Raw genomic sequence first — 24,799 nt, forward strand, 5'->3', positions numbered from 1 at the left:
CTGCAGTGATCTATGCCTGGAAGTGGGAGCAAATACCTGTTCCCTCCTCCCCCTGAAAGGGGATTACAAAAAGTGGAAGTCTAATTTTTGGGTGGAACTTCGCTTTAAAGCCCAACTGGGGCCTAAGCCTTTTCTCCGTTTTGGATTGGGGGCAACTCGAACCTCTGTCAGTTTTCTTCTTTTTTCTTTCTTGGGGGGGTCCAAACTGGGAAGATTTCCCCACGCCTTTCATTATGAGTACATCACAGTGTACGAAAGTGATGTGAAATTTCTCCAGTGAAGACAGAGACAGCAACAGAAACAAATGTGTTAGTGCTTATAATTGTGCTCCCTTGTGTCAACAAAAAGAAAATAAAGTGAAAATCCCAGCCAACAGGGTCACATCCAGCAATGTAAACACCTCAAAGGTCCGTTTTTTCAGTGACTTAAAGAATAAAGAAAAGTGGGCTTTAACTGAAATTGTTGTATAGTGCCCAGACCACAAATGATCAGTAATGCTAATTGTTATGCGTCTTTAACAGTCACAGATTAGAAGAATGAACAGTAAAACCCTGTCTTGGGTTCCTCAAGGAGGAGAGATGAAAGAGTCCTCCCAAATCCCAAGTATGCTACCTCAACACCCAATCATTTAGAAAAAGAGAAGATGAGCAGCAGAATATAGGGAAGTGGGACTACTACAGGGTAAGGGATGACACATGCTTATCTCCACCAGCAGTATATAACGGACAGAGACAAATGACCTGACTGGGGTTCAGCTTAGACAGCCCAATTTTATTGTATGTTAATGGGGGAAACTGACAATTTTGCTCATTTATTGTTCGATAACTGGTTTTATTTCCGTACACAAAACACATAATTATGGTCCATGAAAAGTAGAAAGTCAATGTTTATCCAGTCTCTCCACATTTGTGATTGGATGCAGCAATTGCAGAAACTGATAACATCGCTGAAAGATGCTCGCTGATGGCATGCTCAAAATACATTTGACAGTAGCTGACATGATCATCACTGATCTTATTACTGGAATAAGGTAAAAGCCTGGGGCAAGATTTTATAATTGGTAAGAAGGACCTATCAGGTGAGCCATCTCTACGGCTTGTCTTTATACAAGAAAAAAATAAATAAAAAGGCAAAACAAAAAAACAAAAAATAAAAACCAGCTCGGAGGCCAGCTTGACCAGATTTCTATGTCATGTAATTATATTGCCAAAAGAAAGAAAAAATAATGAAGGACAACCATCAAAGTGCATCTAAGCCCTGGTTCACATTGATGCTACTTTGAAATCGTGCTACTTTACTTGAAGTAGCGCGATTTCAAAGTAGCAAGGTCAGCACAATTTCAGCTGCTACTTGATAGACATCTGTGTGGCTTCATACACAGATGTCTATTGAAATCGCACCTGAGATCAGCAAAAGTAGTGCAGCACCACAAAATCGGTGTCCGATTGGAACAGTGCCATTGCCTCCAACAGGCTGCGACTTATCATGCAATTTGATTTCTCAAATCGCATGACAAATCGCTCCAATGTGAACCTAGACTAAAGAGATTTTTTTTAAATTAGTCCTGGATAATGTGGATCAGGTCTTTCCAGTCTCAGAGGACACAAGAGGAAGTGAGAGAACATCGCTTCAAAGTAAGGTGAAGCAGTCTGTTAGACTGTAATATTTAGATTTTCCCATTACATTAACTCCCCCATAACGATGGTCCCCGGGATGAGTAGAGAGGGTGAACCTTCCCAGCGGGGATACAGCCAGCAATACCTAATAGAGGTTTCAAAGCCCAAATCCGAGAATCTTAATAAATCCACCCCTACAGTGCCCCCCTCTCCCATACTGCAAATGCTAAATACTTGTTATATTTAAGGGGGCACATAAAGTAGAAATACTGACCCCTATTCCTCACTCTAGGAAGGTCTCTCCAGTGCTGCGTTCGGTTCTTTAAGCTGAAGACAAAAGGAACAAGAGTAGCTTTTGTCTTCACAATCCTAGAGTCAGCTTCCACCAGCCCTGGTGAATCGACTTAAACCTTTTAACCCTTTCATTATGGTTCTCTTTAACCTTGGACTAGATATATAGATATATCTATATATCTATAAATATAATTTCTAGCCCCTTTTTAATTCATTTATGACATCTTGAAGTGTCTTATCCAGTGCCTATCTTTGTTTCTGTAAGCTAAGGCCAGTTACAGTCCCACTCCAGCCTCCTTAGCGTACAATACAGAACTAATGACCCTTTATTCTATGTGATGGCATTGAGGCTCCATCCAGAGACAGGAGCTGGCTGGGGTGGGGGTGTAAGGTAAGTAATGATGTACTTAAACCTCTAGACATAACGTGCAGTGTGGGGACTCTGTGTTCCAACTGGAAGGGAGGATTTGTTTTTTTAATTCCTGGAGTTGGGATTTAACATTTCCCTGTTTTAGAAATTCTTTATGGTACGCTAATTGGTTTTGGGGAATCTGTTTATATAAAAGGTCCTGCAAACCTCTATTTATGATGGGTTAACATGAACATAAACCTTTATAAAACAAATTAAGCTTTGTTAAATTATTATATATAGGTTATATTTGATTATACAATGTTGCTACATTAAAACCTCAATGCTATGATACTTATCTAGCAGAAAAATTGCCTTTTAGTGCTGCTTTTTTTTTTATGGCTTTGTCCAGTTTATATTTATTTCTGCCTAAAATTACATAAAATCCTCATATTATTAAATATAAACTCATAAAATCACAACTTTTTATTGCGGGTAAATCCTGAGTGTGGCAAAGTGAATAATATGAATTTGACAGCGTGGAAGCAAAGCCCTGTGACTCATTTCATTCTCATTGACATCCTTTAATTTAATTGGGGATCACATGGCATTAGTGAATTTTCATTACAGCCAGAGCCCTTCGATCATCATATTGCTAATTGGAATCGGATCAGATGGTCATCTAATCCAAGTATAATATCAATATATTTTCATTACTGTATATGAATTAAGCCAACAGTTAAATGCAGTGAGCGTTTAATGAGCAACATAATCTACTGCAGCTCCAAAAAAAAATGTAACGGCTTTGCCTAGAGCAGTTGTACAGTTTCATATACAATCTAGTGGGCATATATTACAATGATAAAAAGGATAGAAAAAAACAACACTGAACCCCCTGGCACGATATCCATACCACCACATGCTTTAATAAAATAAAATATTTAATAAACCTGTGGGCAGCGCCAATAAAGGCAAGAAGGAATTGTACCCAATATGAAATAAAGAACAAATGTTCAACATGGCCACCTCAGAGAAATATTAAATCAGAATGGGGCTCTGGGCAAGGTTTTGGCCCCTTATGAACATTAAAAAGGACTGCAATAGACATAGAGAAGTTGCCCTATTTGTACCGTACTGGTAAGGTCCCATCGGACAACAAATGCCTGCCACAAGTGTATTGTCCCTTGTGAAGTCCCTTGTAAACCTGTGAAGTTACAGGCAGGTGCACGTTTTGAGCAATTGCAGTATTTCTTTGGCTTACTGCAGAAACATGAAGGTTTTAGCTGTGCCACTTAGACATCCACCAGGCCCTAGGCTCCTCCCTAGGTTGCCTTCTAGAAGAACCGACTCTGGGCCACTGTAACCTAGACCTTTTAGGAAATGTTAAGCAGCGGATACTAATGGCAATATATTTTGTACAAAATCAAGTTTAAATAAGAGCCAAGTAAGGCTTTTCTAACCCTGTGTCAATCCCTATTATCTCTATCCTCTGTGCTGCACATCATTGACCCTAGTGGAAAGCTGATCTACAGACTGACATGATGTTGGAGTAACTTTCTGTTAAAGTGAATGGAGGGTGCATATGACATATTAGGGTGTATATGAAAGTGCTAGTGTGGGTGAGGTAGGTAGAAAAGGATGCGTACACAAAGTACATCTATACTGATAAGTCACTGTTACTTGCACTATTATTAAATATGTATAAATGTAGAGATTAACTAAAAGAAAAATAACATTGTACAAGTCATCATGGTCAGTTTGGGTCCTCAAACACATTAGATGTGACATGTTTTGCAGACATGCTTTGAATCAGGTAGGTACATTGTTGACATCAATCCACACCTGCAGCTGGAATGCATGCATAGTTTGTTGTGGTCACGGAATGCATCCATTTTAGTAGACATGGCACCTTGGATATCTTCAGTGAATGCAACACAGCCGGCCAATATAGACATCAGTGATGGCTTTCATAGACTCAAAGTCAACCTGTATTTGAGAGTAGCTGCCCATCCCAGACTAACCCATACTTATGTAAGTTTTTTACGATAAAACAATTAGGGCCAACTGGGTGGCCTTCTGCAGCTTGGGACCCAACTATCTCAGATCATATCTTCTTCTGATTCAGACCAGATATCGCTCTTTCACTTTAGGCTTGCATCTTGTTTTATTCAAGCATTCTCCGCAATTTTTTTTTTTTATTTTTTTTAATACTTCTGTGCAGTAGAGAATTAGAGAATTCCCAGAACTTGTTCTATGTCAGTACTAAAAGTAGAATCTTGTATTCTAGCGAATTCTGCAGTAATGCGCTTAAACGTGTGACAGAGTGCATTCCTTGCATAAGTTGTGCTCTTGCTGCTTGCATTATGTCTTCAGGAACAGCTGTTACAGTATCTCGTTCAGCAAACAGCTACTTCTTACAATCAAGTGTTTACAGAACATATTATGGGTCAGCACAATGCCAAGATTTGTGCTTCTTTTCCTTCTTCATCTCCTTTGAATGGCTGCTAGGAAAACTTTACCATAATTGTACAACTTTTAGGATCAAAGGCTTGCTGGCGGTGACGAATTGCAATGAAATGCTGGCTTAAAACTGAAATGCGTTCTGTTAAGAAAAAATGTGAGAGGACTTCTACCGGAATCTAATTGAAGAAAGTTATTAGTTTGAAATGAAAACTGGCTAATTCGCACTCTTGGTGCAGACGCATGCATTTTTCCAGCTACAGACCAATATTTGTAGTCAGGCGGTTGTCTTTGTGACCTCCAAGCATTTGGTTTTCAATAGAGAAAGCTTTATGTTTAATAAAAATTCCTTGGATCACTGATTTTAAATGTTTTCAGTGACTATCCATGCTTATCATCTTTTTCACCCTCCCTGTGTAGTCAGAAGGACGCTCATCTTCCTTTTTAAACCGACTTCTGCCTTTCAGTTTTATATGTACAAAACACAAACATACGTGGAAGTCATTTCACCGGATGGTGGGACTTTTGATTGGACAGAAGAGGAAACGCTGGTCTTATGTTCAGAACAGATTACACAAGTGTTCTTTTAGGTTATTTCCATGGAAGAACCCATTTGAAAACAGTTTTTCTATTTTTGAAAGGCCTTTCCCTAAAACCCAAATAAACTTTTAGATTAAATCAGCTAAATAATTTTTGGCATATCAAAACAAAACATGTATAAGGTGTGCAAAGTCTTCCTGTTTGCACACAGCCAAAGTAGAATAGCCTGCCACCTGGCAAAATGCTGCAGAGAAGGACTTCTGCTCTTCGTTTGGAAACATGGGCCTCTCTGCAGGGGTCCAATACACCCCTTGTAAGTCAGAGGTAGAGCTCACCAATCCGCAAATATCATGTCCCATGCCGATTGTAGAGCCAAAAGTCTTATTTAGCAGAGGGCATGTTGGACCACCGAAGAGAGACCACTTACAGCATTCTGGGAGGGGACAGGCTTTTCTAATCAGGCTGTGGGCACCCCTTGCAGAAAAAAACTGTAAACACCTTTGTTTTCATTCTCCTGAAATCTTTTTAGCTTAAAGCGGACCTTCAGTCATTTATTTTAAATTTTCCATCTATTAAATCTTCTTCCCTTGGTTGTTTTAACTTTGGATAGTAAAACATTTTTTTTTCTGCCAGTAAAAAACGTATACAGCCCACTTCCTGTTTCTTCGCTGGTAAAAAGCCTAGGCTTATGATATCATGCACAGCCCTCTCTCACTCTCATGAGAAGGGAGGGAGGAGTGAGTCGTGAGGGGGAAAATGAGAGCTGGAGGTGTGCCTCTGTGTGTCTGTGAAAATCCAGGAAGTGAATAGGCAGCAGCTTCAGCTGCCCACAGTTAAAATGGTTGCAGCCAGACTCAGTGGAGGGAGATTTATGCAGCATATTTAGAAAGTACACAATCACAGTTTATATAAAATAATATGCAAAGTGGTTGGATGGAAGCTTCAGAATGGCAAAGATGTTTTTATTACAAATCATGTGAGCAGACTGCAGTTCCTCTTTAAACTGAAAGATCATTTTGAATTAAGAAAACCAAACCTCTAATTAAGCAAAAATGCAAGCAAAGATAATACAAGCCTATAAAACACAATATGACAATTGAATAGACCAATACAGCTATATCCAAAAAAATGGCTGCATTCAAAAACAGAACACTGATGGCTGCATGCTAATCCATTACAAAAAAAACACACAGTCCATGTAAACTGCACTCACAGGGCCAGTGTAGTGTGTAGAGTACCAGAAAAAAAAGGCTGTGGCTGTCACAGCTTCTGTGAAATTGATATTAATGGGAAGTCTGAGGTTCTTTCGACTGATATTTCAGCCCTGCTAATGGATATTCCACAAAATGTAAATGATCCAAGTCTGCATTCAACCTGAACCGAAACAAAAGAGGCCAATTCTACAGCACAGATTTATGGGTACAGGCTCACGGTAAGGAGCCAAGGAGTTTATAGTGACACTACCTCACTGTGTGAGCGATATCCATTATCCTAGCGTGAGCGATGGGGAGTGATGGGGGCCATGTTACCTGGGTAATGAACTGTACTGGCGCTGGGCTTGCTGGAAGCTGTCCCGTTCCTCCTGTCTTTGCCTCTGCATCTGAACTTCCACAGACACTGAATGCCGTCCGCTCTGATTATATGTTGTTGTGTTTGGCTGGGGAGAAACAAGCAGGGTGAAAAAGTGATTTTCGAGCAATATACAAGGACGTGGGCAAGGTTGTTAGTCAGTACATCATGTGGATACAAGGCTGGACATTCTCTCAGCTCAAGACATTTTCACAATATGCTTGACAAGAAACGTCAAACAGTTTGACAAGTAGAAGATGGCTACTTTGGCAAGGCACGCTTCTGACTGCTGTTATTTAGATTGGCTCAGAAAAGTAGGCTGGATTGTAAACATTTCATTTTCCTTGGAGTGCAAGAAAGTAGTTCAGAACTTTCAGAATGCTTGCAGTAATTACAAAGGCGTGAAACCTCTACTACTCAAGTAGCTTTAAAACACCCCGCTGAACAAGGGTCTCTGGGGTTTCAGTAATTGGAACCACAGTATGTTAGTTATTTACTGGATACATCTCTATTATGTGGTCCTATAAATTGCAAACAACGGGTCCAAAACCTCCGACAGCTCAAGAGCGACATTCACAAATAACTGGGGGAGCCACACAAAAGGCAATAAAATGACCTTCATGGAAACTCTATAAAAGGGGCCACTGAGCAAAATGAGAATAAAACCCAAAGTTTCTTTCTATTAAAGGGTGAATGATAATGATTAAAACCAAGTACATAAAATATCCCACGTTGGCCAGGAAATTCTGAATGTTGTGAAGTTCATTGCTCTACATTAGCTGTCACGGGTACATAGGTTGAAAAGAAAAAGACACAAGTCCATCTTGCTCAACCTAATAAAATTGGTCACATTAGCAGGAAGTGGCAGCTAATAAAAGTTGTCGGGTTTCTTCTATGCGATTACTCAACAGGAAGCAATTTACCATTTACTGTACTTGACCTCTTGACCTTCAATAGCAACTTCTTTTAAAATGTATACCATATTGTCAAAAGTATTGGGACGCATGCCTTTACACGCACATGAATGGCATCCCAGTCTTATTCCGTAGGGTTCAATAATGAGTTGGCCCACCCTTTGCAGCTTTAACAGCTTCAAGTCTACTGGGAAGGTGGTCCACAAGGTTTAGGAGTGTGTCTATGGGAATGTTTGACCGTTCTTCCAGAAGAGAATTTGTGAGGTCAGGCACCAATATGGAAAAAAAAAGTCTGGCTCGCAGTCTCTGCTTTAAATTGCTCAAATGGGTTTTATCGGGTTGAGGTCAGGACTCTGTGCAGGACAGTCAAATTCCTCCAGCCCAAACTCGCTCATCCATGTCTTTGTGGACCTTACCTTGTGCATTGGTGTGCAGTCATGTTGGAAAAAGAAGGGACCATCTCCAAACTGTTCCCACAAAGTTGGGAGCATGAAATTGTCCAAAATGTCTTGGTAGGCTAATGCTTTAGGAGTTCCCTTCACTGGAACTAAGGGGCCAAGCCCCTGAAAAAAATCCACACTACAACCGCCCCCCCCCCCCCCCCCTCCGCCAAATGATTTGGACCTGTGCACAAAGCAAGGTCCTTAAAGACATGGATGAGCGAGTTTGGGGTGGAGGAACTTGACTGGCCTGCACCCAACCCAATAGAACACCCTTGGCATGAATTAGAGTGGAGACTGCGAGCCAGTCCTTCTCGTCCATATCAGTGCCTGACCTCACAAATGCACTTCTGGAAGAATGGTCAAACATTCCCATAGACACACTCCTAAACCTTGTGGACAGCCTTCCCAGAAGAGTTAAAACTGTTCTAGCTGCAAAGGGTGGGCCAACTCAATATTGAACCCTACGGACTAATGCCGCATACACACGATCGGACATTCCGACAACCAAACCGTGGATAATTTTCCGACGGATGTTGGCTCAAACTTGTCTTGCATACACTTGGTCGCTCAAATGTTGTCGGAAATTTAAAACGTCAGGAACACGGTCACGTACAGCGCGCATGATGGCACAATAAAACGGATGTTCCATACCAATTGTGCCACCTTTTTGGCTCCTTCTGCTAATCTCGTGTTAGTAGAGGTTTGGTGAGAGGATTTGTGTTCATCAGCTTTGTGCTTTTCAGTCCATTACAGCGTGACGAATGTGCTATCTCCATTACGAATGCTAGTTTTACCAGACCGAGCACTTCCATCTCGTACTTGATTCATAGCATGCCTGGAATTTTGTGTGTCGGAATTGTCTACACAAGCTCGGAATTAATTAGAACAGATTTTGTCGGAAAAATTGGAGAACCATCTCTCAAATTTTTGTTGTCGGAAATTCCAACACAAAATGTCTGACGGGCCCTACACACGGTCGGAATTTCTGACATAAAGCTCCCATTGAACATTTGTTGTTGGAAATGCCGAGCGCGTCTATGCGGCATTAGGCTGGATGTCTTTAAAGTTTATGTGCATGTAAAGGCAGGCGTCCCAATACTTTTGGTAATATAGTGTATGTGTGGGCAAAAAAAAAAAAAGTATATCTATGCAATACACGCAAATTCAAAACATTCTGCCTCTTTAAAAATGCTGCAGAAAAAAACACCCCTTTAGGTGCCAGAAATTGGATGAATTGCTAACTTCCTGTTTGAGCTTACAAAGCTGTACTGAAATCCTAAGCAAAGTTATTAACCATGCTTAGCTCTTCTTTGGATTACAAAAAAAGTTAATTTTACACCCTTTTCACACAGGCATTCCATGTGCCCATTTTTTCCAGCGATTAGATGAATCAAAAACAACCTAAAATGTATCTATCCCTAAGGGTGTCTGGAAGTAAGCAGATGTGCATCTGTTCACATCCAGGTGTGTTCAGGTTCATTGGGCCGAACGTAATAGCTTTGCATCCAGGTTTGCTGTGGTGGATCTTAACAGATCCACATCCACCAAAAGAGATGACACTGGTCCGTTTTACTTCAATCACCAGACGAATGTTCCCATTCTGATCAGTCAATGGAGCTCCTGCTGAGAAGGAATGGAGGCACCCATGAGTAAGGGGCCCATAGATCCTTACATTACCTGTAGTGCTCAGATTTATAAAGATGTAACTCGTGGCTTACATAACTGGTAAATTTTCATTTTGGTGTACCAAAATAGAAAGAGGAAGTGTTGTGCTTGTGGGGCTAGTGAAATAATTTAATTGACCGATCCAAAAACAGGAACATAGCAATCCGCTTTTTGAAAAGCCAAAACAAAACAAGACAATAAAAAAAAAGAAGAAAATTATGTTTGTGATTGTAAAAGGCACATGGTCAACTTTAGAGCAGCACCAAAGGATATACTCACACCTGAAAAAACACATATCTACGTGTAATTACACAAATGGAAGCTATCAAACCAACATGGCAGCATCTCTCTGCCCAAGTCCTCTTCTGGTAGTAATTTGGGGGGCTGTGAACCTAATGCAGAAATGCACAAACGGACATGCTCCAGTTGCAGTGTAAATACTGACACATTACTTCAAAGAACGTGTCTAGGAATTCCACTACAATGACTCTTGCCTGTGTCCAGCCATTTCGGATTAAGCTATATTCGCAATTTTCCTTGCATGTCAGATATCAAGATTACCTTATGTGGCTGCTTTCAGGGATTACTAGAGGAGCTTGCTGGGGGATTATTAGGCAATTAGATTTATAGACACATAAAAATAATCACATATTGTCTCTTGAAAGTCAACTGCTTAGAAAAGGAAGCAATGCCGATATTCTGTTCATCATATATCTCAGTAAATGTATCTTTAGTTATTTATTTCATGTTTAATTAAAGAGGAAGTAAAGGCGGCTTTTTTTTTCCTACAAAAAAAAACAACCCTGCAAGAGAAAGGCATAATGAGCTAGTATGTATAGCATACTAGCTCATTATTAATGACTTACCTGAGATCGAGGCCCCCAAAGCGCTTCTCATTCCCATCCTCCACCGCCACGATGTCCTCTCCGCGATTTTTTGGGGTATCCTGGCTCTGGCGCTGTGATTGGCCGGTGCGGCGATAACGTCACTCCCATGCATGCGTGCGGGAAGGCATAATCCCGACATGATCCCAATCATAATTCTGTGACGATCAGTGCCCCTGTGCCACGGTCTATGGCGCGCATGCACCGTAGACATCGGTGCAGTGTTTTCTGCAAATCTTTCCTTAACCGTGTAGGTTATAAGGAGATATTTCTTGCACCTACAGGTAAGCCTTAATCTAGGCTTACCTGTAGGTGCAAGTTGTCAGAGAGGGTTTACAACCACTTTAAACCCATTGTAGACTGATTCAGTACACTTTGGCAATCATATTGCCCCTTCCCCCCTACACAAACACTATGGGACATTAGGCCACATTCACACATATGCCTTTTATTGCACTTTACTTTTCAAGCATATCAAAATTAGTATGTTGCAGAGTGTGTTTAGAGGTGGTTGCAATATTTGTTACTCGTTAAAACACATGTGAATCCGTCTCAAAAGTAGAACAAAAGTTTAGAAAAAGCATTAAGATATTCTAGCTAGGCTATAACCATAGCTGCACCACTCCACACAGTCAACATCCTAGTATGACTTTAATGCATAGGTTGGTACTTGGGTGCCCCCAAGAACTAGCCAAGTGCAGAAGGTGAAAAGAAATGAAGCTTCGCCATAGTAGAGAGTCACACCAGGTTATTACCAGTAGATCCAACAACCATGCATCAGGGCTAAAGAAATAAAAAACACTTGTGGAATCAGGACAGGCAGAGTTAAAGAATGGTCAAACAAGCAGTGGTTGCAACTAGCTACCATGTAGGAATGGCAACCATAAGCACACCTATAACCTATTAAAGTGTTATTAAACCCACAACAGTAAAAATCAGTCTGCATATGCAGTAAAGCATGCTTGTTATACTGTGGAACTAGCCGATGAATCCTGATGTTCATGAAGAATCCCACACATTTACTTCCTTGAATTCTATGACAAATACGCCATTCACTATACCCTGCGAATATGTGCTCCTTGTGTCACATATTTCAGAGAATCTGCTTTCTGAACTACAAAACATGCAGGGAATCCAAGTTGGCAAACAGAGTTTTGTTGGAAGAAAGCTTACTGTATATTGGATTGTCAAAAATAACTATCAATTGTATTGCCATTACAATGCTGATGTTATATAAAATGAGTGCATACTGCGTCAATAGATCACGTTTAATGGGCAACAAGAGTGTGAAATGAGCTGCTCTCAATCAGTATACATAATGACATAAAGAGAGTTCACAGTGCTGGACGCGGGAAGTCTAAAGCGAGTGAGGACCCAGTGGAGGCCACATCAAAAATACACTGACCAGGTTCAAAGTCTGGGAGCAGGAATAGCAGCAGGAAGCGCTACAGAAAAGCTGCCAACTAAACCTCTCGATTTACCCGCCTGTCCTATTGCCCCTGTGACCCTGCTGAGCATAACCACCAAGCACCCAGATGGATGAATGAATGCACTTCCAGAAAGGAAGGCATAACTATCAGCTCTTAGTTAAAGCTTTCTCCTTTTTTAAAAGCACTACATATCCACTATTTCCACCCTAAAAATGCATATTTTAAAAGTCAGCAGCATCTAACATTCAGAATTGTAATCGGTAACATGGCTTCCATCTACCTAAAAGCTCTTCTAAAGCTTTTCAATCTTTCTTTTTCGCATGCTGTGTAATAGGCATTGAAAGTTTCTGCATAAACACAGATTATAAAAATCTCAGAAAAACGCACAATGTCAGCAGAGCATTTACAAAGCAGTGCCGGGTCTAATTGGAAATATATAATTATATGATAGATTCAGTAGAGGGAATTGAATTCAAGCCATTGTGCATCAAAATTACAAGCCAGAAGCTCAATAGCTCAAGAGATGTCCTTGAATGAGTTCCCATCCTGCATATGGAGGTTACTAAGGGGAACAGGCAACAAGGTTTTTTTTCTTATTAAAAGAAGGCAGCAATGGATAGCAGATGTAATAATTCAGACAGAATGTGAGACTTTTGTGCTACCCCCTGTGCAGTACACAAGCACAGATTGATAGTAATTCACTGAAGGGCATTATGACTTGGCTAATGTATTGCAGGAGGCACACAAATGTATGACTGCGCGAGGAACTGACGGCTGTAAACTCAGATCTTCAAAGATCTGTCGCCTGAAAATGAACGGAAACCATTAAAATCCCAATATGTTATGCCTTCAAAGAAATAAAATCTTGAGGCTGAAACTGTATTTCACGAGAAAGTGGATATTTTGATGATTGTTTATTAAAAATTTTAGTTTTTTGTTAATTTTTTTAAAATTGTTATAATCTTTAATACGACGGAACAATTTTTTTTTCAGTAGCAACTAAACATTACACAGATCTTGCATTTAAAGCCGAACTACAGTCTGACCTAAAAATAATATTTAATAAAGGCTTGAATTGATTTGTTTTTACATACAAATACCTGAATGCACCTTACTACATGGAGGGTCATTACTCTGAACCCATCAGGGGTTCATTGTTTGGCACAGTGCTTTCAGTCTAACTTCATGAAAAAGGCTTCCAGTAGCTCGCAGGGATCAATTGCTGCTACTCCTGAAGTGTCCATTAAAAAGGGAGGGACCAGAATGTATTAAAGAACTGCAGGGATAGTCTGAAGAGATGACACAGACCTCGCTGGGCTACCTGGAATGGGTATCTGAATGACACAGCTGGCCAAACATAATTGGAAATCCTTTGGAATGTAAAACATTGTGTGTGGATTTCAGCTGTACTATGTGTTGGTGTTATAAACATGGGACATACCACTCCATGCAGTTGATTTACTTTGCTCATCACACTACACAATTCCAATACAACAAAGATGACAAGCAGTCCAGGATCTCTGCTATATATGTCCTCCATTATATCTCTATTTCCTATACCGGGGTTGCAGCACGCTTTTTCCTGACGTACATGATCATTTTCTCGGGATATATAATAATGGCTGCTTAATAATACAATCTACACAAGGAAAACAGGAAAAAGCAGGAGATACGCAGATGAGCTTCCAGCTCCAGTATGTCATTGCATTACATCGATATTGAATTTTCTTTCCAATATGATTATGCTACAATGTTCGCCTTCAGTTTTCAGTCTATTATAATATAGGCTTATTCAAGCCATCTGTGGGTATTTGTTTCAGCAATTTTAATATTTAAAGTGAACCTGTGCTTTATCAATGCAGGGCAAAGCAAGAAGCTGACCTAATTGCCAGGGTCTCCAGCTGTACATACCTGATGTCACGTTGCTCTCTCACCAGAAGCAAAGAGGAATACTTGGTATGAGGTGCATTTGACTCGTTCTCTTTTCTCCCGTGTGGGCACTAATGCTTGAGGATGTCAAGAGAGTCCTCAACCCCATGTAAGCTACTAATGCTTACAGAGTTTCCTCTCTTTGCTGCTGGAGGCTTAGAGTGGTTGGGAAAGGAAGGTGAGTATATAGGGAGGGTAGCAGTTGAGCCTGTTGCTTACCCCCTACATGAACATTAGACAGGTTTTCTTTATGTCTCAAAAAGTCAGTCTTACCAAAACTTCAGGTTTTGGGGGATACTAGAGAATACATTTAGGTCACAGCTTCTTGGATCTCACAAGGACTCCAGTTGCAAGATCTATGAAGATACATTTCCAGGTGTGCACACTATCCTCATCAATTACTAAGTGAATCTGGATCATTAAGCATATGTATATAGCATTATGTGAGGGTCACCAACATGGATGGAAGCAGAAACTTTGCAGTAAAATATCACTTTAGGTGGACGACCTTTTCCTTTAGGTGAACATAGCTGGTCAAATATCAAATTGATATGGATGGTATCAGAGTATACATAAATTCACATTTTTAAAATTTGTAGCTGGTCTCAGCAGCAGTCTTTCTGATGCACAAAGTGGAGATAAAACACCTTCAAGGGACAAAGAACGTACTACAAATCCACCGAGCGGGACATTAACACCTGTTCATGCAGTCACTTCTGAGGTGCGGTCTACCTTTATATGCAAACTATATCATTACAGTTGGATCTGGTTAGAGGCTTTACTCATCTGGCAGTAAAGCAGTTAAATATAACAAAGATAATATCTGTTTTAAACTTCCCTTTCAGCAGGCCTGCCATCTGCTCAGCACAAGTATTATTTGAAGTCTGAATGTTAAGTATGTAAATTATATTGCTTCAATTCTCCAACATGGCCCAGGAAAACAGACATCTGCTCAACAAGTATTAGGAGCTGGAAGCCGGATTGCCCCTTAAATACAGAACGGCGAGGCTGAAGCTGCTATCCTGTGACAGAATTCCTAGTGGCTATAGAGAGAAGCAGATATGAAAAGGGTCAGGCAGCGGTCAAAGGAAATCTATCAGCTTACCACTGATTGGTCTAACAGTTTATCAGTGTGATAGTCTGAGATTTATAGCATCATTATCAGTATCATTTAGGTATGTAGTGTCCATAGAAGCACATGGAAACTAGATTCACTTTCAAAGAAGAGTTGTGCTCGGAGTAGGGTCCATAGTCACATTGTGGGCATTATATCACAATCTGCTACTTGTCAGGCCTGAGATCACAGAATCTGGCGGAGAGAATTCCTTTGCGGCTTTATTATTGAATGTGACCGAATGCTGGGAGCTTTGAAGGAAGCGGATGAGGTGGATGTCATAATAAACCCTGTCTATTAAAAAAGCAGACCTTTTACCATGCCCACCAACAGCTGTGTCTACATGGCACAATTTAGTGTGAAAAATACCATCTATTGGCTATACTTGCCCATCATACCTAACTTGAAAGTATGGCGGAAAATGGCACAATTTGGTACACTTCTTTTGGTAAATCTGTCCCAACCATGAAGGAGCCAGTCGGTTATAGCTCTCCCATTTTCAAAAGTTCCCATTTCTGCACTGCTGGTTGATAACGGTAACATATGCTTTTCACCTCTTAAGAAGTACCTAGAGCAGTGGTCAGCAAAATGTTTCCACTTAAAGCGTGGGTTCACCTGCAAATTTTTTTTTAAAAGCCAGCAGGTACAAATACAGCAGCTGCTGGCTTTTAAAACATGGACACTTACCTGTCCAGGTTGGCCCGTGACGTCGACCTTTACATTACCCAGTCCCCTGCATATTACACAGCCCCCCCCCCCATGCTATGTTTCAAAACGGCGCACACTTGTGGAATAGAAAACTACGGTACTTAAAAATACATTACTTTAACATTTGTACAGGTTGCCAGTTTAGAGTTACAGAGGAGGTCTAGCGCTAGAATTATTGCTCTTGCGCCAACGATCATGGCGATACCTCACGTGTGGTTTGAACACTGTTTACAATTGCGGTCAAGACTTGCATATGTGTTCACTTCTGCGCATGAGCATAGAGTGATTGGGCACTTTAAAAAAAAAATTACACTGTCCCTTAAAAAAAAAATCTGATAACTTTTATTTCTGTCAGAAGGAATGTAAACATCCCTTGTGACAGTAATAGGCAGTGGCAGGTACTCTTTATGGAGGGATCTGGGTTCTATAAGACCCCAAATCCCTCCTTTGTACTTAAAAGCATTCAAAATGCCAAATTTGGTTGTTTCGAATGCTGTTATTTAAAAAAATGTTGTGTCTTTAACTCTTCTGTAAATCAGAAGTCATGACATTGCTTCCAAGTTACTAGATCTGAGACCCGTTCGGTCTCCGGCCTGCTGGCGGATAGCACGCTCGGGCCTCCCAGTGGGACAGGAGAGCCCGGGTGGGCTGCGGAAGGATGGGGACGTCCCCTCCCGCTGCTTGGGATAACAGCGAGCACCTTCTTGGCCGCATCGGTTGTTATCCCAAGAAAGCCGACCGGGGTTAAAATGTCCGCAGGCGGGGTGTACGTGAATTCCTCAAATGCGGGCCGGACATTTAGCGGCAGCGAGCTGGGTGTGGCCCACAAGCCGTAGGTTGCCGCCCCCTGACCTAGAGGCTGGCAAAAATGCATCTAAGGTAACTGAAAATTTTACAGAACGGAGCAACTCAATACACAAGAACTGCCAACATTTTCCCTGATGGATACAATTTCAGTCAGTTCAGATGCCAAAATGTTGACAGCCAGCTAAAACCAATATCATATGACTTTAGGTTTTGCAAATTTTAATTTAATGCCTACATTGGCTAATAATTAAAGTAATGCCCTGTACACACGATCGGTCAATCCGATGAAAACGGTCTGATGGAAAAATTTCCATCAGTTATCCGATGAAGCTGACTGATGGTCAGTCGTGCCTACACACCATCGGTTAAAAAAACGATTGTGTCAGAACGCGGTCACGTGAACCACGTACGACGGCACTATAAAGGGGAAGTTCAAATCCAATGGCGCCACCCTTGGGGCCGCTTTTGCCGATTCCGTGTTACCGCTTATTAGTAAAAGTTTGGTTAGAGCCGATTTGCCCTTTTCTGTCTGTTACAGCGTGATGAATGTGCTAGCTCCATAACGAACGCTAGTTTTACCAGAACGAGCGCTCCCATCCCCTAATTTAGTCGGAGCATGCGTGGATTTTTAACCGATGGATGTGCCTACAGACGATCGTTTTTTTTTTCTATCGGTTAGGTATCCATCAGATAATATTAAAACAAGTTCCATTTTTTTTAACCGATGGATAAATAACCGATGGGGCCCACACACGATTGGTTTGGTCTGATGAAAACGGTCCATTAGATTGTCTGTACGCGGCATTAGCTTTATAACAAAGAATAAAGAGATTAAAAACGATATACTGTAGTCCTATTATCGAAACCCATGTTGTCTAATAACATTTGTTCTCCTAATAAATAAATTAAAAGGGGGGGAAAAATGAAATTTTTCATCCTATTCTTTCACAAGAAATACTATCCTTTGGCTGAGAACAGCTATACATGTCACACCATCACTAATCTGGCAATTGACCTTCATTAAGCAGACCAGAATTCTCACAAAGTTCAGCTTTTTCACAGGACACTTCCCCAAGAAAAATTGCATTTTTCACCCAAGTAAAAGAAAATCCAAACAGGGCGATATGTCCTAATAAATCTTAAGGTACAGATAAGATGGAGCCGCTACTGTGCAAGGCAAAGACCAGGGAACACGCCTGATGGATTGGTCTGGCTAAGAGGATACACATTTAGTTAAACATACTACATGTGTAATTTGGAAAACACATACTTTATCTTTGCTACAAGAAAGAAAAAATGCCATGTTTTTAGGTTTTGTTGATAAATTACCTGTAATGCAGCAAAAGTATGTGAAATATGATCTTTAATGCCATGTGTAGTTAGTAGCATTACAATTTGCATTGTAGCTGTATTACGATATAGCTGAAAAAGGACCCATGTGCTCTTATTACCTCTAGATTTACACGCATAAGCTAGATTTGAGGACAGGAAAATGTGTGGCACTACAAAGCTTGAGATTTCCCGTCACTTCCTGTCCCATAGCCAAAACAGGAAGTGAGGGAAACCCTGGTGTCATCAAAACCTCTTCTCATTGAAAGATTTCCCCTCTATTACTCTTCTGGGGACAACCCAACATTTGGAATTTTCTTTTACTTTCACATTTTTCAAAAATAGTAAACAGGACAAATAGAAAAGATGAATCTTCCTAATGGGGGCACCGACAGCAATAAAAACCTGACAGGTGTTCTAATCCCTCTCCACTATATCCAAATGTAAACAAAAAAGTTTTGCCTTTAGATCTATTGCAGTCTTTACTGTATAGAAGTTCAATAAACACCAACTATACAATTCTGCAATGCCCATCTACACAGCTGCAATACAATTTAGAATCTTAGGAATGTTTAAATAATAAGTGTGCAAGAAGAGTACAAATTCAGTTTATCATAAACTGATCTATCAAGTAATCCAGTGCAAACTGGGGGAACTTGTATAAGCCCTTTGCAGCTCCAGCTCAGAAAGCAGAGTCTTGCCCAACTTCTTCCACACCTCTCCACTGGTTGATGAGGGCTCTAATCATGTGCTTCAAGAAGAAAAAAAAAAAACACCCCCGCGCCCCTAATGGAATGGCCGCCACTGTTGAGGACACTCTTCCTATCATAGCAGTAATAGATTTGAGAGGGGCAGGTGCAGACCTAAGCCCACGTTAGAGTATTCAAAAATTATCACTCTTGGTTTTAGGCTTTTGGGGAGCGGAAGTAGGAACCAAAAGTTAGCTGCAGACACCTCTTTACACCTGCATACTCTCAGTTTAGTTATAAGGCTTCATGTACAGGGGACGTTGTTCAACCTCTCCTGAACGATTTAACTTGACAGCTAGAAACTAGTGTCTAAAAACGTCCGTTTAGCAGCATCTGAGTCTAGAAGCATTTGGAAAATTATTTATTTTTTAATCGACCAAAAACGCCTAAAAAAAAAAAAAATCTAGTCGTGTTTGGCGTCAAAGGTCGGAAAACTTTGGCGTCTGAACTTATTTTTTTGCCTTTAAAAAAAGGCCTATAAATGCAACTGCCTAAAAACAACAGTAAACAAACCTGTGTACATGTACACATAAGAGAACATTGAATGAGTTCAGGGGCAGTTGAAAAAAGTGTCCAACTGCCTCTGAACGTCCGTTTAGCAGCAGTGTATATGTGGCCTAATGCCGCGTACAGACGGTCGTTTTTTGTGATGAAAAAAAAAACGACGTTTTGAATCATGTAATAAAACAAAGTTTTTGAAACTTCATTTTCAAAAACGACGTTGCCTACACACCATCGTTTTTTCAAAATGCTCTAGCAAAGCGCAGTTACGTTCAGCACTCTTTCATTGAAGCTAGCTTCATAACTTGCTTCTGAGCATGCGCGGGTTTAAAAACGTTGTTTTGAAACGTCGTTTTGGCCACACACTATCATTTTCATTGACACAAAAAACAACGTTTTGAAAAACGACACAAAAAATTCGAGCATGTTCGAATTTTTTTTTTGTTGTTTTTCAGAAGACATAAAACGACGTTTTCCCCACACACGGTCATTTTAAATGACGTTTTCAAAAACGTCGTTTTTTTCATCACAAAAAACGACCGTCTGTACGCTGCATTAGAGTATATTATCATTAAGTGTTTACTTAAACTCCCTCTTTGCAATAGATATTAAGGAATTTTCAGGGGGGGGGGGGGGGGTCTTGAATATCTTTATGTGTGAGCAACTGGTGTTTTCCAATCGGTGGTATTTGATCATTTTTGGGGCTTTTTTTTTTGCGCTATAAACAAAAAAAGCCCCAAAAAATTAAAAAAAAAACCACAATATTTTTTACTTTTTGTTATAATAATATCCCAATTAATTTTTTTCCTCAGTTTAGGCCGTTACGTATTCTTTTACATATTTTTGTTTAAAAAAAAATCGCAATAAAAGTATATTGATTGGTTTGCGCAAAAGTTATAGCGCTTACAAAATAGGGGATAGATTTATGATTTCTTTTTTACTAGTAATGGCGGCGAGCTGCGATTTTTTTTTTGTCAGGCCTGCGATATTGCGGCGGACATATCGGACACTTTTGACACTATTTTGGGACCATTCACAATTATACAGCGATCAGTGCTATAAAAATGCATTGATTACTGTATAAATGTGACTGGCAGGGAAGGGGTTAACACTAGGGGGTGAGGAAGGGGTTAAATGTATTCACTGGGTGTGATTCTTACTGTGTGTGGAGGGGGACTGACTGGGGGAGGTGAACGATGCCGTGTCCCTATGTACAAGGGACACAGCATCGGTCTCCTCTCTCCCTGACAGGACGTGGAGCTCTGTGTTTACACACAGAGCTCCACGTCCCTGCTGTCAATGCCGATCGTGGGTACCTGGCGGACATCGCAGGCCGCCAGGCACACGCATCAGCATTTCAGCGATGCGCAGGGAATGCAAATAAAAAGACGTCCAGGGACGTCCACCCAGCAGTTGAGAGCCGCGCGTTGGACGTCTTCGTCTACAGCACGGGTCTCAAGTGGTTAAAAGTGGTGTCTGCATCCGTTTATGTTCACAGATGTCAGTGTGAACCAGTGTGTGATTCAGGTGCAATGTGGGAACCAGCACTAAATCGCAGCATTTCCCACATAGCACTAGAGTGAACCGAGACTTGGGCTTTTTTACCTTTATTTTCACCTGAAGATTCTGAAGTAACACACTTCCTGTCTTAAGGTGTCTCCGCTGTGGATGGAGGAGCAATGGAGAAGCTTTTGGACAGCAGCATTGTCAGACTGGGAAAGAGGGTAGAGAGGATGTTACATGCACTAGTAGATGTGGATGGACCTGACTAACAAAATTAAAGCCGAATTCCAACTAACACTTATCAAGAAGTTACAGCAACAGTTTTCTTTTTTTTTCTTTTGGGATAAAGGTTTTAAAAAAAAGCTGACCATTGTAAGCATCCCTGGAAGTGTTAAATAGTTCGTCTCAACCCTTTAATTGACACTTTTGCTGGCCAGATTGGCCTGTTAAAGAAAATTTAAAAATAACAGGCAGGATCATCAGGTGAAAATAAAGTAAAAAAAATAAATCCTAAAATGGGAAAGTAATGCAATCACCACATCTAATCCGTAAACTGCAATAGAATACATTTTTGTTTTGGGGTTACTATTGCTTTAAATCACTGGCATAAAAAGGCATATGATGCAGTGGGTATAACCTGGTGCACTACAGGAATACCTAAATGAAAAAAAGAACCCATTGGGCAGGTAGGTGGCCCTATATGCATTGAAGGCTTAACGTTCAATTTTGACTGTGTGTACCCTTTAATACCGCTAAATAAACCTGGCATCCTGCCCAATCTATTATATTCCTTGCAAAACTATAAAGTCATGGCTTGATTGAGAACTTATTGTTATTCCACTGTGTAGCTTTTAATATGACCAACTCATGTATGAAACTAGCTGAAAAGACAGCATTAATTTCTGCAGCACAGAGAGAAATCCCAAGGACATTCAAACACCAGCACTGCCAATGCATTTCTCACAGATGTGTGCTGCACGCTCATAGATTAACAGCTCCACAGAGTGCTTTGTCTGATAATGCCTTACACTTTGGCATAAAAAATTATTGCAATGCATATTAAATCAGTGGTACACAAACTATGGTCCTGTATGATAGGGTGCATTTCCGTCTTCAAATAGGGAATATGTACTAAGCACTATGTGAAACGAAAATGGGCGCATATCACTATAGGCATAAATTGATTTTTATAGCACTTTTTTTTATAGACTTTTTATAGCAAATATTACTTCCAAGCCTGTGAGATACGTGGGCAAAATGTTAACTTCAAGGTTTGGCCACTCCCCTCAAGAATTAAGTAAAGAGAACCTGCATACATTTCAAGAAAGGGTTTAAAGTAAGGCTGTTAGCGATGCCTCAATGTACCTTCTGCAGACATCTTCTACAGTGCCCAGGAGTCCTTTGTCATCTCATCAGCCTTTCAATGTGTATTAAAATGTAAAAACATTTTCAGAAATTTGCAATAAATATGTTGCTTTTACGAATATGAGTTTCACTGTTCTGTATTTGAAAGCTTCCATATAGGATAACATTTTTGGTCTAAATCCTTAATACAGGGATTCTGGCACTCCCCTTTAATAGGGTTGAAACCTCCTAACATTTATAATATTGCTCCCTTGTCAAATAACTCAAATGTAATCACTGGAGATCTGGCCCCACCCTCTTCCTACCTCTCACACTTTACTATTGGGCAAAAAAAGAAAAAAAGAGAAGTCAATATTTGCATAGAGTGCCCGTTCTTCAGCCAAGCTAGCAGTTTACTAAAAAGTGTACTCATTGTAGGCTCCATTTACACTTGAATAACTTCAAAATTGCCCCGACTTTGGATGGGTGCAACTTGGATACGACTTTGGCTTTGAGCAGTGATAATGGACAACTGCTGTTGCACACAAGTTCCATTGTAGAACACTCAGGTACGACTTTCATGCAATTTCTGAGTTGCATGCAAGTCGGACCAAAGTAGTGCATGAACTACTTGGAAATCGCTGCAACTTTTAGTTGCACATTTATATGAATGGTTATCATTAGTAAACATGGGAAACCACTTGTCATGCAAATTTGATGTCCAAAGTTTCATGACAAGTCGCACAAGTGTGAATGGAGCCTAAAGCCTAGTACACAGGGTTTAATTGTTGGCAGGGGATTGTCTGTTGACAGACAGACCTAAAATATTAACATTAACACGTTCCCTTTGACAATTGTTGGCCAATTTTCGGCCAACAAATGTTGGATGACAGGCTAGTAAATTTTAGGCGGACAACGGTTTGACGTCAAATGTTCCTATTGGTCAGTACACAAAAGTCGAAAGTACAAACACGCATGCTCACAATCAATGCTCACCAAACACAAAATTAGCAGAAGGGCCCCAAAGGGCGCTCGGCTGGCCAACAATCGTACCGTGTGTATGAGGCTTTACACTTACTTTTGTATTGCGAACAGCACAGATTCTGACAGATCTACCGGAGGAATTGGGAATGTGGTGAGACATCACCTGACCACAGAACAATCAGTGTCTGTGAGGCTGGCAGTCAGACCCCAATATTGTACATAATCTACCACCTACCACTTTAGTGATGTACTACAAAGCAGGATTACATAAGGGGACATAAATCAAGCTCAGACCTTATTTATTTCTACCCTTAAATGTATTCAACAGAGACAGCCTATTGGACTGAAAATCTTTGCTATTGGTCACTGTTTACGAAACAAAGTGTTTTATAAAATGTAATATGAAAAGAACGCAAAAACAAAATCACGTTAAGGGTCTAAGGGTAATCAATATGGAAAATGATCAATGAATAAAAGACACTTTATTGGGCCTTTGACATTGCAAACCTATGGAGTTATTCAATTTTGTAAATGAGGAAACGTCTGAGTAGATTTTTATAGACTACAACTGTCTGATGGCCAAGTACAAAGCCTCACTTAAGTGGATTGACATTTCAAATGAACAATATGAATCTAAATGTATAATGCACAGTGCTGTATTGTCATTTTTAAAGGGCAGCACTGTCTGTCTATCTTTGTATCTTGGTTGAGATCTACCATCAGGAGATGCTAGGTGTTTTAGTCTAAACATTTTGTAACCGAAAAAGCTGATTGCCTGTTTTGGACAACAGGAACCGTTTATGTGAGACATAAATTCTGCCTTCCTCCTGCCTCCCCGGGAGTTTTGATATATGAAAGGGAAATCATAAAATTATATGTTTTAGCTATAGGAGAGGGTAGTATCGAATGACTTGCATGTTCCTTCTTTGGTCTTCCTTCCACTCCCCCGGGAGTTATGACCATGTGATGGGTAAAACGTAAAATGATATGTTTAGCTAAAGGAGAGGGCAATATTGAAGGACTTATACGTTCTAGGAATGCTAGGTACCATGTTTTTTATAATGTGAAGGTTTTTTTATTATATATAAAAATACCTTTTTGATTTTTCTGTATTATGTCTGTCTTTTCCCCAAAAAATGTATAAAAACAATTGAAAAAAAAAAAATCAATGTGCAGCAGCGTTTTGCCGGTGCTTTTAACCCTTTTTCGGGCGCTAGTGTGGGTTAAAAGCACCCGCTAGCGGCCAAAAAGTGCTGGTAAAACGCCACTAAAAACACTTTACTGCCAATGCCTGGGCGCTGTGAGTGTAAAGGGGCTCTGTCACATTTGCTTGTGTCCTCAACCAAACTGTGAAACTATGAAATGGCTGGTGTCATAACTGATCACGTGTGCAGCACCATGGCCGTTCCAGATCAAACAGGCTAAGATGACAGTTTCTTTGGCTGAAAAATATGAGGGGGTTTAATGCCTGTTTAAGGGCTAGTTTACATTTCGGACATGCTTTGTTAAAACTCTCTGAATGCCAGTCAAAGCCCCTGACACTAAATAAAATGGTCAGCTTACAGTCCTGTTTACACCTTACTTTTGTTTGGTGCTTCGGTGGAGCTTTGATGAGGTCTTGGTGGGGCTTCAAGCCAGATTTGCCATAGACTTCTATGGAGGCTTTA

General features: G+C 40.4%; 1 protein-coding gene across 13 annotated transcripts in view; it reads right to left on the reverse strand.

Moving 5' to 3' along the window:
- PARD3 (par-3 family cell polarity regulator) overlaps positions 1–24,799 on the reverse strand; it is a 768,046-nt gene that overhangs the window by 6,440 nt on the left and 736,807 nt on the right. For all 13 annotated transcript variants that reach the window (XM_040352652.1, XM_040352650.1, XM_040352646.1 and 10 more), the window contains one exon: positions 6,789–6,916. In XM_040352652.1, coding sequence (XP_040208586.1) covers positions 6,789–6,916 — 128 coding nt within the window. The remainder of the gene's footprint in view (positions 1–6,788; positions 6,917–24,799) is intronic.

The sequence above is a fragment of the Rana temporaria genome, chromosome 5, assembly GCF_905171775.1.
Source record: "Rana temporaria chromosome 5, aRanTem1.1, whole genome shotgun sequence".
NCBI lineage: Eukaryota > Metazoa > Chordata > Amphibia > Anura > Ranidae > Rana > Rana temporaria.